The following is a 15,226-nucleotide window of genomic DNA, read 5'->3' on the forward strand; positions in this document are numbered from 1 at the left end:
CCGTTACTGGGTCGAATGAGTGTCTCAACGTTATTACCGCCATTCTCGCGATAGCTCGACACATGGCCGCCTACTATTTACAACTCGTAATGAGCTGGTGAATGGAAACAAAGTCCTGAAGTAGAGGGACTTCGGATAGTCTTCTACGCTACTTGTACTCTCCGGCTGTAGGTGAAACTTTGATACCGTCGAGGAAAAGCGTGTGTACAGCCGAACTGCGAGCAGAACCAAAGGACAAGCAAGCCACAATACAGGTATGTAGCATCAGACGGCTAGCTTAGGCTAATGCTAATATGAGCTAACGTTAGGTGGTTACTGTCTCTGTTGTGGACGGACGGTTAAAGGAAATTGAAACATTTTGCCTTCGTTTTCAGAATCATTTTTTGTTATATAACGTGCATAGAGTAAACCGTGTACGTTTTGGTGATGTATTTTCTACCTCGCAAACGTTAACTTCAAAATCAACATGCACGTTATGACTAGCTACAGGTGTCTGTTAGGTGTCTGTTATTTATTCCCCTAAAGATTTAACGTCACGTTTACTTTTAATTGATAGATGTGTTTAAATATTATTTAAGCGGTCTTATACTTTTACATTGTTTTGACATGTATTTTGTATCGTCTTGTGCCGTTGGTCTCACTTGCCCTGTTACCCTTTCACCCTTACCGGCCTCATTATCTTTCTAGGCTAGTGGGTGCTGTGATGTCCTCGACTCCCAGCAGACTCAAACACCCACACTGCAGGAAGAAGCACTATCCTAGTAGCACTTACCTCACCCACGTCTGACAGCCAACCGCCTGACACAAGGCACTTGGACCCCAGGTAGAGGACTTGACAGAAGATATTGATAAACACAGAGAGATGTCCGACTCGGCTGGAGGTGGTGAAAGCGGAGGTGTGGCAGCCACAGGTCAGGACACAGAAGCTGACAATGAGCCCCCCCATGGGGCCCCACTTTTATTTGAAGGTGACCACTTAGAGTTGGGGGAGCTCCAAGAGGAAGGGGCAGCCCCGGCTGCCAAGCGGCTCAGGATGAGCGGGGAGGAACACGGGCAGGGACGGGTTGCAGAGCTGATGCATGGAGAAACACCAGCACAGGCTGGCTTGCTGCCAGAAGACTCAGCCTCACCAGCACAACGTAAAGTACCTGGTTTCAAAAATCTGTTCATTTCAGTTATGATTTTGGATGTCTTTCAGAGATTATGATTCAGGATTAATTTGAAGATAAATGAATTAATCTGTACAAAATTCTTTGATTTCAGGCACAGGAGAACCAACACAATGTGAGGAGAAAGATCAAGGAGGGGAAGAGGTACCTGTCAGTGACAGAGGTGAAGATGAATGCCATGAGAATGGAAATGGGGGGCATGATGCACCCTTAGACGAAGGAGAGACAAAATCAGAGGAGGAGCTCAACGCTAACGGATCTGCAGACAGCCCCAGTGATGGACAGCAGTAAGTGGAGGAAGAAGTCAGGTTTATTTTTAACCTGGGGGGCCACATAACTTGGAGTAAAGATACAGAAGGCAGACCATCAAGGGAGCTATTTGTAGCAGGATTTTCTGAGGTGGTGGTGATGTTATACAATAATTATGAAGATGTTTGCGAAATGGTGGAAAAAGCTCTTGTGAATACTGCAGAGCAAGAGGTTTTGGTAAATGCAAGAATACAAATGATGAAGCTTGATAAAATGCTGACCAAAATGCTGTACTCATGCCACTGTTACTTGATCATATCCTTTGATGGCCTGTGTGTGCGGTCACTACACCAAACACTCATGGTTTATTTTTTCCTCTGGTTTGTGATTTTAGATTTAAGCTGTGCATCTGGGGAATCATCTTAAAAGATAATTCTTTTTATTTTTAGACATTATTTTCCTTATGTACCACTTACTGCTTGTCGTAGCTTCTGGTTAATAGCATTACTACGCCCCAGTAAATGCTCAGAGCAAACTATGACTGTTGAAAACAGTCCTACCGATGAAACTTAATAATTGCAGTATCGTAGATGCTATTTTAATATTAATAAGAAATACAGCTCATGCACCATAAACCAATGTGCATGAAAATGGTTCAAATCTCTGGCATCACTATGTGTGTCAACAAAGCAGTTAACTTAGCAGGCTTTCCACTGATGGCAAGTTCAGTTATTTAAAAAAAAAAAAAAAAAAGATTGTTATAATCAACCACGCTTACAAAAATGAGACAAATTATGCTGTTGTAGGTCTTCAAACAAGTAAAACATGTAAAGAATAAAATCAGTCTAAAGCGACTAGAAACCCCAGCAGGACATTACATGGATGTGTGAGAAGCTGATTGTGATCCAAACATTGTGATAATTGAGCGGTCTCAGCTATCTGAACATGTATAATTGCCTTGTGAGTGTTAGTTGTTGTGTGAGACGTTGCTCTGATTCCTCTGGATGTTTTGTAATAGCACTTGTGTTGAAGTGGGCTGGCAACAACATTGACTGATTAAATATTTAACACTATCAATCATTATGGCAAAATTTGGAGAAGATGACATTGGAGAAAAACGATAGACTTAACCTGCAGAGCTATGAAATATAATTAGCAATCCACTCTACTTTGGAGTGGCACTGTCTAAACAGAGCAGTTCAGAATGTGCCAGTGAAAACATCAAAAGATGAAATTCACCATATATGTTCCTCTTTGGTTTTGTGTTGACACTTTGTTTTATATGCAAACAGCATTGTGAAATTCTGAAGATATCTACCTTAATTAAACCAAGACAAGGTGTTTGTTGCATTTATCCAGAAGCCTTTATATCCTCCAGACTGATGAGATGGGAAATTCATTTTTTCAGTGGAATGGATGAGTTTGTTGTGCAATTTATTTGTTCTCTGTTTACAATTCTTTGACCAAGGACCTGTCCTGTTTTCTATCCCGCCCCCAGCCTTGGCTTAGATTTTACCCAGAACCCCCAAATGCTGACTGGTTCTTGGGCTGAGTACTCAAGCCTTCCAGAGAATTACCTGAAGGGCTGCAAATGGTAATCTTTTCTAATCTTAACACAACACAAAGTACATCAAGGATGAGGGTTTGAAGTTGTTAAATATAAAACTTTATTGTGAGGCATTTTTCTGATTACCATAAATAAGAATACTACAAGGACACCTACACTGCATTTTACATTTCTGTGTCCTGTGGCAGAAAGCAAGGACAGTTATTGATCTGATGGATTACAGGGAAAAAATAACTTCCTGTCCAAATGAAGTTAAAGGATCAATTCCACTATGTTTATCTAGTCTATCTCTTAGTAGGGTCGAACACTAGCACTAACACTGCCGTAGATATAAGAAAGGCTACCAGTTACCATGATCTCTCAAGATAAATCAAAATCTGAGTTTTGTAGACAATGTTGTTTATGCTTACTGCTATAAGTAACAGCTTTATTACAAGCATTACTTACTGTACAATATCTGCATATACTTGTGTTTCCTTATTGCAACTTCTACAAATAAACAAACCTCAGTACAAATTATTGTCAGTTCAAAGTGGTTAATGCACCATCATCTTTTTCTCCTCTTCCCACCTCTCCTAACCTAGGGCCCCTGATGGTTCCTGTATCCTGACTAACAGTGCAGACAATGTGCTCCGTGTATACAACCTCCCTCCAGAGATTTACAGCTACAACTGGGACTTGCTTCCAGAGATGGTGAGCACATAGATAGCCTGTCATCAGTGCCTCTCCTAATGATTGAGTAGGGGATAGCAAAATTAGTTTAAACATTTATAAAGGCCAGGCTTGACCCAAATTGCTCAGTAGATGCACAAGCCCTCAATGCACTTCTGCAAATTTCAAACAGTTCCTCTAGTGCCCCCATCAGGCCCAAGGTCTGTAGGGCAGGAGTGCAACAAATGCATTCTGTTCAATTTCAGTAAATGAAGTAAATCTCCATCAAACTAGAAGGGCACTCAGAGAGTGCAGATCTCCACCAAGGCTAGTGTCAAACAACATACACCAGACTTCAGAGAAAAAAATTCAAATTTATAGTAAATGATTAGGATCTGCCCCAGAATTGAATAGGTCCTTCTCTGGCCCTGGTTCCATCCCTCCACCAAGTTTGGTGCAAATTGGTTCAGTACTGCATAATTCACCTCACAAATAAATAGACCCATGTGAAAGCATAACCTCCTTGGCGGAGGTAAAAATCCTCTTTTGCTTCTACAAAGTTGCTCCAATAATTAGATCTAGAACATCTTTGAAATGTCTTCATTATGGCTTTTCAGGAGGAGTTTCATTCTCCAAACCCTGGTCTAACTAATAAAGTTGAATTCATTTAATGATATTGAATCAGTCAGACTTTGGCCTTTGGGTTTGAGGATTCAGACTCATATTTGTTTCCACATCAATCCGTTCTTCAAAGTTTAGTTACAGTTTTTAAAATATTAAAAACATACACATCATGGAGAACACAGTTTATATTTAATTCAGTCCTAATCATACATTATTTACTGACTGTATTACACTATTCAAAAATCCCACCTCTTTTGTGACTGATGTGTGGGACAAAATCTAGAGCTAACGGGTAGCATGTTAGAATTAGAAGTCATCTAGGTGGGGACTGAAAATAAGACAGATTTCTTTTAGTTTTAATGCCTTAATCATGTTTGAGATATTTGATATTTCTTTCAGAGACTGTCTCGTGTTTGTGAAACTGAAATCATTCCAGTTAAGGTCATCAATCAGTTGTGTGTTATCTGACCTTTTATACTAAGACAGACAGTTGTTGAACATTTTAACATTTATGCTGTGTTGCAACATCAATTAAGAATACAACAAAACAAACAGAACAAATAGTCAATTTATGGCAACTGCTAGAGAAAAAATATTACAATTAGAATAAAATAAATATTCTGTCTTTTAGCTTTTGGGAAATATCAAGAGGCGAGCCAATCTCTTAATTGTATTACAGGCTGGTAGATTGGGATCACTGAACAAACCCAATTGAAATTTAATCCAATTTCCTCCATTACAGAGATCTCACAGTCTTTGCAAAAAGAGTAGAAAATTGAGCTTTGATTGTTCTATTTCTCACATTGTGCCACAGGCTTTTGATATCAAATTTTACCACAAGGAAAAGAGTGATGGTGTCTTTTAGCCAGCAGTAACAACGTCAACAGTAATAGATCCCATCGTTCAGTTGATCTACTGTGCTTGACTGTCCTTTTTTCTGCCTCTCCTTCTGTGGCAGAGTCCAGTGCTGAGGATGGCAGAGGGAGATACCATCTACGACTACTGCTGGTACCCCAAGATGAACTCTCTGGATCCCGACACATGCTTGTGAGTTGAACTTGATCTTTGCCAGACTATTCCCTAAGCCTCTGCTCTTAACAAGTGGATAGATGAGACATTTAAAGTTCACTTTGAAGGTCAACTTGCCAGATGGTGAAGAATGTATACACAGGAAAGACACTATATTGTCTAAAGAGGCTAATGTCAGTCAGTGATTGATGTCTTTAATCTAGATCTTGGATGGTTAGACAGGGACACTGTGTGTTAGTGTGTGTGAGTAAGGTCCTCTCTTATGCTTGAGTCTGTCTAATAGACTATCTGAATATAGAAGATATTGTTGTATGCTTGTGAGTCATTCTTTGATCCCTGTGGTATTTGCGCTCGTTGTGGGAGCTGGCTGCCAGCGTGGAGAGAAGCTGTAAAAGCTTTCTGATGTCTCTCATTATGAGTGAAGAGTTGGCCTTCGTCTTGTCTGCCTCTGCCTCCGTCGCAATCCGCTCGGCTGTTTGAGACCCACAGTGCTTTTCAGCATGATTCAGCCCACTAACAGCACTCCGGAGCCCAGACAACACCTAAAGGGCCTTATAATTCCCTGACTTAGGGCTTCTCTTTTCATCTTGATCTCCTTTTTTGCCGTGTGTGAGTGCAGGCGCGCGCTCCAGCAGCGTGGTGATCATGACATCACTGCGTGATTGTGCACGTGCTGTAAAGCAGAGCCAACATTAGTAACAAGCAGCCATCACCGCGGAGAACGCAGATCGTCTGTGGCGAGAGAGGTAGGGCCGTGCTAACGAGCTGAGGTCAAGTTGCCAACAGTGTATACGACTCCTCCCCAAGCTCCCATCATCCTCCAGTTGTAGCCTCCACCCTCCGACAGATCCCTCTGATCAAGACCCAGCATTGGCACCGCTTCACCCCAACACCAGCCAGCGTTCACTGAGAAAGAAGAGGGGGTAGGGGTCAGGATCTGGACATCTAGAGATGAGAGTTTTGTAAACTGCAAAACGATCAACAATCGACTTGGAAGGACAATGAACCACTTCAGAGGCCTGTGTGTATCTGCCAAAGGTGTGCAAAAACCTGCCTGTCATGAGGATGATGATGCCAGCAGGAGCTGACAGCAGATACTCTTCATCTTTTTTAGATCACTGCCACATATCAGAGAAGAGCTCCTGCAGAGCACAGCCAGGTGGTCGGACAAGCTCGGAGTAGATTGTTAAAGGCTGAGGCAGCCAGATAAAAGGTTGTGGTGGTTATTAAACACATCTACAGCAAGCCTCCTCTGCTGGTACCTTTTCTGCCTCCCTCTTTTCACTTCCCCCATTTTGTTTCTCGTTTCTCCCCCAGCACTCCTTGAACTCTCCGTCTGCCAAAAGCCATTTGTTGTTGATGCCCCTCCTGTAGAGAGGGAATAAGGGCCCCTGTTATGGCTCGGTTAAGTTGCGCTGAGTTCTAGGCATTGCTCCAAGCTAGCAGCAGTCTAGCATTATAATTGGGCATTTCCCTGCTCTGGAATAAAGCTGCGGCTCAGAGGGGCCATAACAGAACACGGCAGCAGCGGTAGGGGCTAATTTCCTTTGTCTAATTGAGCCGCAGTGATGTTTCGGCATTTGTTCAGTGTCCAATAATTAGAGTTAAAAAGGCATGGCTCAGTCTTTGGCCCTGATTTGAATCAATAAGAATGTGCTGTCGTCTTGTCTCCATAATGAGGCATAGCACAATGCTGTGTATTTGTTTTGATGTATTGATACATCCAAGTGGATGTGGTGCAAGAAGAAAAAGAATCAAACATGTTTTTCATACATAATGCATGTATCAAAGGAATCTCAGCAGCATATTTCATTCGAATCTCTTTTTTATCCTCCAAGATGCAGGTATAATTCTGTTTTATTCCACTAGTTACTTTGCTTTTAACCTCTAAACTGAGTCATCTGTCAGTCACCAGCTTTAAAGAAAAAAAAAAGCCCTCAGGGACAATAAAGATCGACTCAATTAAGGATTCGCAGCATTTTCCTCCATGTTTTATCATTTGCATCATTCATTCTCTATTCCCTGTAGTAAGTTCTTTTCCCGTAGCTCACTCTCTTTGCCACTGTCTTTGTCTGGCCTCTCACTCCTCTTCCGCAGTCTAGCCAGCAGTAGCCGTGACAACCCAGTCCATGTATGGGATGCATTTTACGGGGAAGTGCGAGCCAGTTTCCGACCCTACAATCACCTGGACGAGCTAACGGCGGCTCACTCGCTCTGCTTCTCCCCTGACGGCACGCAGCTCTACTGCGGCTTTGACAAAACGGTCAGAGTCTTCTACACCGAGCGTCCTGGCAGAGACTGTGAGGAGCGGCCCACAGTAGGTCAGTCATCAACTGCTCTTGCACAGTTTGTTTTCATAATGCTGCTTTATAAGTTACAGTACAGGGAAGTAATTTTAAGACGTGTAATTGTGGTTTGTTTACATTAAAACAAATTTGATCTATTCTTTGATCTTACATTGTTATGAATTATTATATTATGTGTCCTGAAAGTGGTTGGAAAGATGGATTTTATCTTAATTATAATTATTTGTTATAAATGAATAAAAAATTATAACAAACCAAATTAGGAATGATGTAAAATGTACATTACTATTCAAGAGCAGGGATTGTCTTGTAAACTCACACTCTTGTTCAAGGATCCTCCAAACTCTTTGAGTCAAAAATCATTTACAGGAAGAATTGCATTCACAGGCTATGTTCTTGGATAATCCAGCCCACAAGAGAAACAATAAGTAAACAGGGGCATTGTGAAAAGGATAATGTGAAGTCTGTTGTTGCTTGTGTTCTGTAAGCTGTTTGACAGCTGGCTGTCACATCTCACAGGCTGAAGTCTCCTTGAACAAACCGGCAAGGAGAGTTTTTATTATGTACTTCAGACAAAAAATAAAGGCAACTAAAAGTTTACTGCGATGAATTCCTTATCTCTGTCGCACACCTCAAACAAGTTTCAGTGTGATGGAAGGTTTTTGTAATGCACTGAAATGAACTGAACCGGTTTTTATAACTTTCTTATAGTTAATGGACTGAAGCACCAAAATAATCTTTGCATATATCAACAAATAGGTTTTATTTTTCAGTGAAAGAAGTTTTCATATCCCTTATGATTTTTTTTTTTTTCATTATTTACTGTGTTAAGTGGCAATGTATTCACTTTTCAGCGGACAACAAACAAACATGTCTCACATGCAAATGCATGGAATTTTTTTAGGTCACGAGTAACTTTCAGCCCTGCTGCACTGGCAGCTCAACATGCTGCTCTGCTAGATCACTGCTGTGTACGATTTCTTGTGTATTTGGCTCCATCAGCTCTGCTTGATAACTAATAACAGCAAATTATGCGGAAATGTATGGTCAGTCTCAAAATGAGGTTATGTGATCCATGTGAAGACAGTGCCAAACCCTCGCTTCTGCATTTATGTGCCAAAAACGTGCTAAAGGTCTTTTCTAAAAAGTGAGAAAGAAGATGATTTGGAAAGGAGTAAACTGTAAAAAGGAAACAGATGATCCAAATGTGACTCTATTGTGTGTATTGTTGAGAAATATTTTCCTCTTTGAGATGTAATCAGCGAAATAGAAGCTGCCAAAAAGTCAACTTTGAGTAGAAGTGATTGTGATTTGTGTCTTATGAACCTTTTTAAAGTTCTGAAAGCTTTGCCAAATGTCACTCCTGTCTTCACTGCAGTGAAGAAGCAAGGCCAAAGTGGCATCATCTCCTGCTTTGGCTTCAGCCCGTGCCAGTCTGTTTATGCCTGTGGCTCTTACTCCCGCTGCGCTGGCCTCTACTCCTGCCAAGACGGCACCCTGCTGGCTCTGCTGCCGACCCGTCACCACGGAGGGCTCACCCATCTGCTCTTCTCCCCCGACGGCAACTACCTGTACACCGGCGGGCGCAAGGTGAACACACGAACACACGCAGAAAATGGCAGCATAAGGAGAAGCCGTGCTGCTTCGTTTGAATGATCGCAAGCGCGCACGCACGCACGCACGCACACACACAAACACACCATCAGCGGGCTTTGTGTGTAAAGCAGGTGACAAATCACTTTGTTGCATTGAAGTATTGTCAAAGCTTTTGGATAAGAGCTTTATATGCTAAGTTCCTGTCTTGATGGCATGAGTCAGCATGTAATGAATCTGATTAGGCATTAAGGCATTCCCCCAGAAGTTAATGCCTGAAGGATTCACTGCATTTCACGAAGGTCCTGCAGAGGTTTGCTGTCAGCAGAGTTTGAACCTGCACCTCTCTGATTTTCGGATTTTTTTTGCCTCCATGCCGACGACAGCCGTAGCCTGAGGCATTATCTTTTTGGGTTGTTCGTCCATCCATCAGTGCTGTTGTTGTGAATACCATAACTCAGGAACGCCCTAAGGGAATTTCCTCAAATCTGGCACAAATGTCCACTTGGACTCAAGAATGAACTGATTCGAATTTGGTGGTCAAAGGTGAAGATAGCTGTGACTTCATAAAACATATTTTTGGCCATAACTCAAGAATTCAAATGCTGATTATGACTTATGATTATGAGTATATTAGTTTTAATGTTTTTGCAGTTCTAGATAGTTTTCGTAAGTATGAGACAGATTGTCAGTTAACTGACAAGCATTTTTGCAAATAAGTCATTAGTCAGTCATTAACTGAGTAATGAGCACTTTACTGAAGCTCCACCATAAATTCACTATGAATGTCAACGAAATAAGCAGTCAGTGTCTTTGACAGTTCTCTAGTTACACATCACACAAATTGTCTAGAATGTTTTACTGACAACTTTCAATGTAGAGATTTTATAACCATCAACTCCTGTGGGATGCAGTGCCTCATTCATTCCTGTTACATTATATCACCCTGGTCAGATTAAATATAAACTAGCATTCCAGCGTCTGTGAAGTTCGTCTTACACTGTAGCATGAAGGTCACACTGTCAGTTATCACATCTACAGTTGAATGTACAGGGTTGAATGTACAGAGCTACACAGCAGGTTTATGTAATTACTTATACTGGCAAACAAGTTATTAATGTATAGGATTTCCTGATTGTTTGCACAAATGATCAAACAGGAATCTCTGATACCTGCTGGCCTCCATAGCTCTGCTGAATTGTGTGTGTATGTGTCTGTGTGGGTGTGTAGGATCCAGAGATTCTGTGCTGGGATTTAAGAGAGCCGGGAAAGGTTGTGTTTTCACTTAAGAGGAACGTTACCACTAACCAGCGCATCTACTTTGACCTGGACGTGTAAGTTTACTTCACCAATTACAACTTTACTCAGGGACACCTAGTGACACTGCTCTAGAATCCACATAATACAGTTTACACAGTATCAGCCTACTGTCATTCATCCTGTCTGTTGACTTTGGCGTACCATTTTAATGTGGTTTTATAAATGCAGATCATTTACCTGTGACCTCTGTTAACACTTCACTGTATCGTCCACTGTTTTTTCGTGTGTGTGTGTGTGTGTGTGTGTGTGTGTGTGTGTGTGTGTGTGTGTGTGTGTGTGTGTGTGTGTGTGTGTGTGTGTGTGTGTGTGTGTGTGTGTGTGTTTTACAGGTCAGGCAGGTACTTGCTGAGCGGTGACACAGAGGGAGTGGTGTCAGTGTGGGACATCCAGACAGCTCCTCCTGAAGGTAATGAGGAGCTACTGCAACCTCAGCTGAGGTACCAGGCCCACTGGGACTGCACCAATGGCATCAGGTATGATTGCTAAAAGAATCTAACCCATCCTGTTGGCTGGTGACACAACATCAGTTAGTAATGTAGCACATTACTGTGTCCTATTAGTGTTAATTGAACAAAATAAATCTTATGAATGAAGAAACCGAAGCCTCTCAGTTATTCAGGTTCTTGTTGTCAGAAGTCAAATACAACAGCACAGAAAGTCCATTAGCCCTCAACTCACTACTATTAAAAATGGTAGAGTCACAAACATTAAACATCCTAATGGATAAAGATCATACTGAACAGCTCTGAGTAGGAGAGAGTGAGTGCGCAATCATAAAATTCAGGTACTTCAATCATGTTCAGTGGCTGTGTTACTGTTTTTCTGCTTGACTGTCCTGTTGTGTTGTGCTGTTTGTCTCCCCCAGTCATTTCACACAAATCATCCAAAATATTTTAGATAGGAGGAAAAGCAACTTCCAATTTCAAAACAGTAATATTGCACAGCAAAGAGTATTAATGCTTTGTGAAAACGGATAGCTACAGCTTCTGTATGTATTCATGAAATATCCAGTAAATGGCTCTCTTGCTAAGTAGCAATTCACATAATCTCATGTTATTGGATTCTCTACAGAAGAGACGAAGGTAGCTGATGAAGTGAAAATTGAACTATTACTGAGATAAATGTTGATACCATGGCTGTAAATGAGCTGCAGTTTTGCATAGAATATGGGCTTAAAATTTCAGTCAATTAATTCAGTTGTTAAAGGACTGAAATTAACCAATTTCCTCTTATTGTTTAGTCTGACTGTCTTTCAAACGCATATCCAAGTGTAATGCTGCAGAGCAAAATATCAGAACTGTCAGTCATTTTCATTTTCTTCCTGCCCTCTTCTACAGTATTCATCCCTTCATGCCGTTGATAGCGACCTCCAGTGGCCAGCGCCAGTTCCTGTGGCCCGGCGACAGCGAGGGTGACTCGGCCTCTGACGGTGAGGGAGGTGAAGCTGTGATGTCACCGCAGGAGATCAAACAAGACAACGCCCTGAGCCTATGGTGGGCCGGACCACTCGGCCCCGCCACAGATGGGAACCAGGAGCCGAACACATTGGCGGTGGAGGCCTGAATTTCTGTTAGTTCAACCAGAAGACACAAATTGAGTTACACCTCCCACATGATGTTTATTTTGGGAATGTTGGGTGTGGGTAAAATGAATTATCGATCAGTCAAATTCTTTTTTTCCATTAGTAACATGAAGTCCTGAGGTGGAAAAGCATTACTGGATCATTTTTAAACATCCAGTGTACTTAAACATGACACGCTCACACACACGGTCCAAATAAATTACTGAAATTGAATCTTAACATAGGAGCAGCAGTTTTACAAGTAGTGCAGTTGTCAGCAGAGTTAAAATGAAAGGATTATGAAACATTGCAAATCAGGTCAGGACAGATTTTCAGGGCCCTGTTTTTGAAGACTTTATAAATTTAATGCCAGTTCGGTAAATATGAATTGGACCTAAAAGGTAAGACTGGTCAACACTAAAAGCAAGGTTTTCTTCAAAACCTTACTCAGGTTGAGACAAGAAGTGGGTTGCATAAGAAGTGGATTGGGCCTTGATATTTCCTTTTCCAATTTTGTTATTAAATTTGTGAGAGAACTTTTTTTTTTTTTTCTTTTTTTTTTTTTTTGAAAGATGAAATGTAATGAATCTTTTATGAAACTCTTGTTTACCTGTTTTCTTTTTTAAAGTGGAATCTTGCCTAAATTGGACGGATTTGGTTGAATTGAAATTTTCGACTGTGGTTTGAAGCGGCCCAGTGTCTGTCTACTGATTGCACCTCCGATCTGAGTTGTATTTGTGGGAGTACTAGTTTACGTGTGTGTGTGGCTGTGTGTGTGTGTGTGTGTGTGTGTGTGTGTGTGGCTGTAACGCTGCCCTGGAGATTCTTAACTGCTATTGTTACAGTAAGTGCCATTTGTTCTTGAGCTTTGCTTTTGTAAACTGATGGAATCTCCTGTTTTTACCTTCTTTTTTAAACTATTGGACGCACCAAGTCACTCTGTGCATGCCCACAAAACGTATATTTTTGTAAAGCCATGATGTTGATTCTCATTTTCGAATGTACACTCTGTAAGCAGCTAGCTTGATTACTGTAACCTCATAACAATCTGTGAAAGTCTTTAATTGGTGGGTGCACCTGGGAAACGAGCAATGTCTTATTTTTTTCTACCAGGTGTGCTCAGATTACATTTGTAACTGTGTGAATGGTAAATGTGGCAGCACAAAACACATTGTATTTGAATAATCGCATTAATAATGTACTGCGGTGGTTTGCTCAGTGCTTATGTTGCCATCAGTGGGGTGTGCTTTGCTGTAGGGTTTCTTTGCAGGTTGGTCAGAGGCTCAGCCCGCTCCAACCAAAGCCTTGTATTTTCAGAAACTGATAAATCTATTAATTTGCCTCTGCTGATTCAGGTTTCACTTCTTTGAACTCAAATGTGTTGCCAAGCAATAGTAGCTACGATCAGGAAGCTATTATTGAACAGTACTATACAAAATGCTCTACCGGGAAGCATTAGGAACCATGTAGGCCTTGATGATGTCACACAAGTCTCAAGATTGATAGCTGAATCTGCAACAGGTGGTTTTCTGATGGTTTTATTCAAGCAGGAGTGAATTAAAAGCATATCTCTTTACAGATTTGCGCTCTTACTCATTTTTGTCCTTTCTGTTAAAGGCAGTTCAGAGTTGGATGCCCTGTAATAAATCCCCGATGAATGCAAGATGATGTTACACTCATGTCAAGAGGCAGCTCTTAAAAGCTGAAGGGACTATTGGCTTTCACTCATGAGATGGAAACTATTCATAGCTTTCACCTTTCCCACACACATTCTGTATGAATGCACACACACTCATGTATTTGATTGTCTGAAACCACAGGGGTACACTGAGCAGAGAGCCAAGTTGGAGAGCTGCACTGTTGTGTTGTGCAGGTTGCTTAGCAACCGCCTCCGCCTTGGGAGAGGAAAGTAGGTAGAGACGACAAGAAGGAAAATTGGGGGCAGAGAGAGGAAAAAAGAAATGCCAAACAAGTGTAATAAATAATCCAGTGGTGTAGTGATTGCTACTTGTTTGTCTGATGGTCTGGACTTAATATCAGCTCTACCAGAGACTGTAGTGTCTGTGTGGTGATGAGCGATATGTAGGTTCTTATCATCTCTGTGTCTGCTGTTGGCCATTAGGGACAGAAAGTAGTAATGACACAAGTTGAGATATGGGCAGTGTTGCGCTTGATGTTTATGGTCTGTCATGTAATCTGAACTGCGAGACCTTTTGCAGACAGATGTGTCACTTTCTTCATCATGTCTTGTCAGTAGAGTTTGCCAGAAGGAAACTTGTCCACTCACTTGATTTTAGAAAATGATCACAAGAAATGTGATGCACCTTAGAGCAAAGGTTCTGAATACATAAAAAATATGCTAGTACTGCATTTGGATTTTAAAGATGCTCTAATAAAATGTTTTGATATTAACCAGATAAAATTACAATATGTTATATGAAAGGGGATGACTGGTTGTGACTTACAATTATCACCCAACTCCGTCATTCCCCTCAGCTCCACAGAGCACGTTAGCATCTTTTGTTTTGAATTTACAGCCCACAACTTTACTGTTTTGGTTCCCTCTTAGTTCACCTCAAACTCGGTTCACATAGGGGAGCATTTAATAGCTAAAAAGCCAGATGATGTGTTTCCCTCAGGAATTAATGGAGGGCAAACCAAATCTAAAGGGAGGATTATTTGTTTTTATTTATGTATTTATTTTTTATTTGTTTACATGTTTGTCATACCATCTTTATGAGGTAACGGCAGGGCCATTCTTAGTGTTCGTTGCTAGGCCCCAGACAAGCACAGATTATCCACTGGACCTATTGGGCCAGTGCTCCGGCCTCCGACCACTAGGGGGCCTCCAAGTCCGCACCTACTGTAACCTCATCCTAAATTTGCTTTTTTTTTTTTCTTTGCTTTTTTTTTTTTTAAAAACTGGAATAAATTAGTTGAATGTATGTCTTGATCTACACAAATTTTAAATTTGAAAAATATGCTTGGTTTACTGGATGTGTCTGTATCATAATGATGATGAGTCAGGTCAGCTGGTGACCGAGGGAATTTAGCGGCAAAGCAGGTGCACCAGGTGGAGAAGACTCTTCATAATGGATCATCATTATCATGGAAAACAAACGCTGGAGCACTGGGACAGCAAAATAAAAAAGGCGGA

At 41.3% G+C, this 15,226-nt stretch overlaps 1 protein-coding gene across 1 annotated transcript; it reads left to right on the top strand.

Annotated features, from left to right (window-relative positions):
* Window positions 1-60: 60 nt before the first annotated feature.
* On the top strand, window positions 61-13,649 carry wrap53 (WD repeat containing, antisense to TP53). The gene is made up of 11 exons (XM_056368759.1): window positions 61-254; window positions 688-1,139; window positions 1,264-1,456; window positions 2,917-3,012; window positions 3,570-3,678; window positions 5,219-5,307; window positions 7,387-7,610; window positions 8,974-9,185; window positions 10,419-10,522; window positions 10,838-10,981; window positions 11,846-13,649. The coding sequence occupies exons 2-11, from the start codon at window positions 863-865 to the stop codon at window positions 12,069-12,071; spliced, it is 1,674 nt and encodes a 557-aa protein (XP_056224734.1). The 5' UTR covers window positions 61-254; window positions 688-862; the 3' UTR covers window positions 12,072-13,649.
* Window positions 13,650-15,226: the final 1,577 nt, after the last annotated feature.

This window comes from Seriola aureovittata, chromosome 23 (genome assembly GCF_021018895.1).
Source record: "Seriola aureovittata isolate HTS-2021-v1 ecotype China chromosome 23, ASM2101889v1, whole genome shotgun sequence".
In the NCBI taxonomy this organism is placed as follows: domain Eukaryota; kingdom Metazoa; phylum Chordata; class Actinopteri; order Carangiformes; family Carangidae; genus Seriola; species Seriola aureovittata.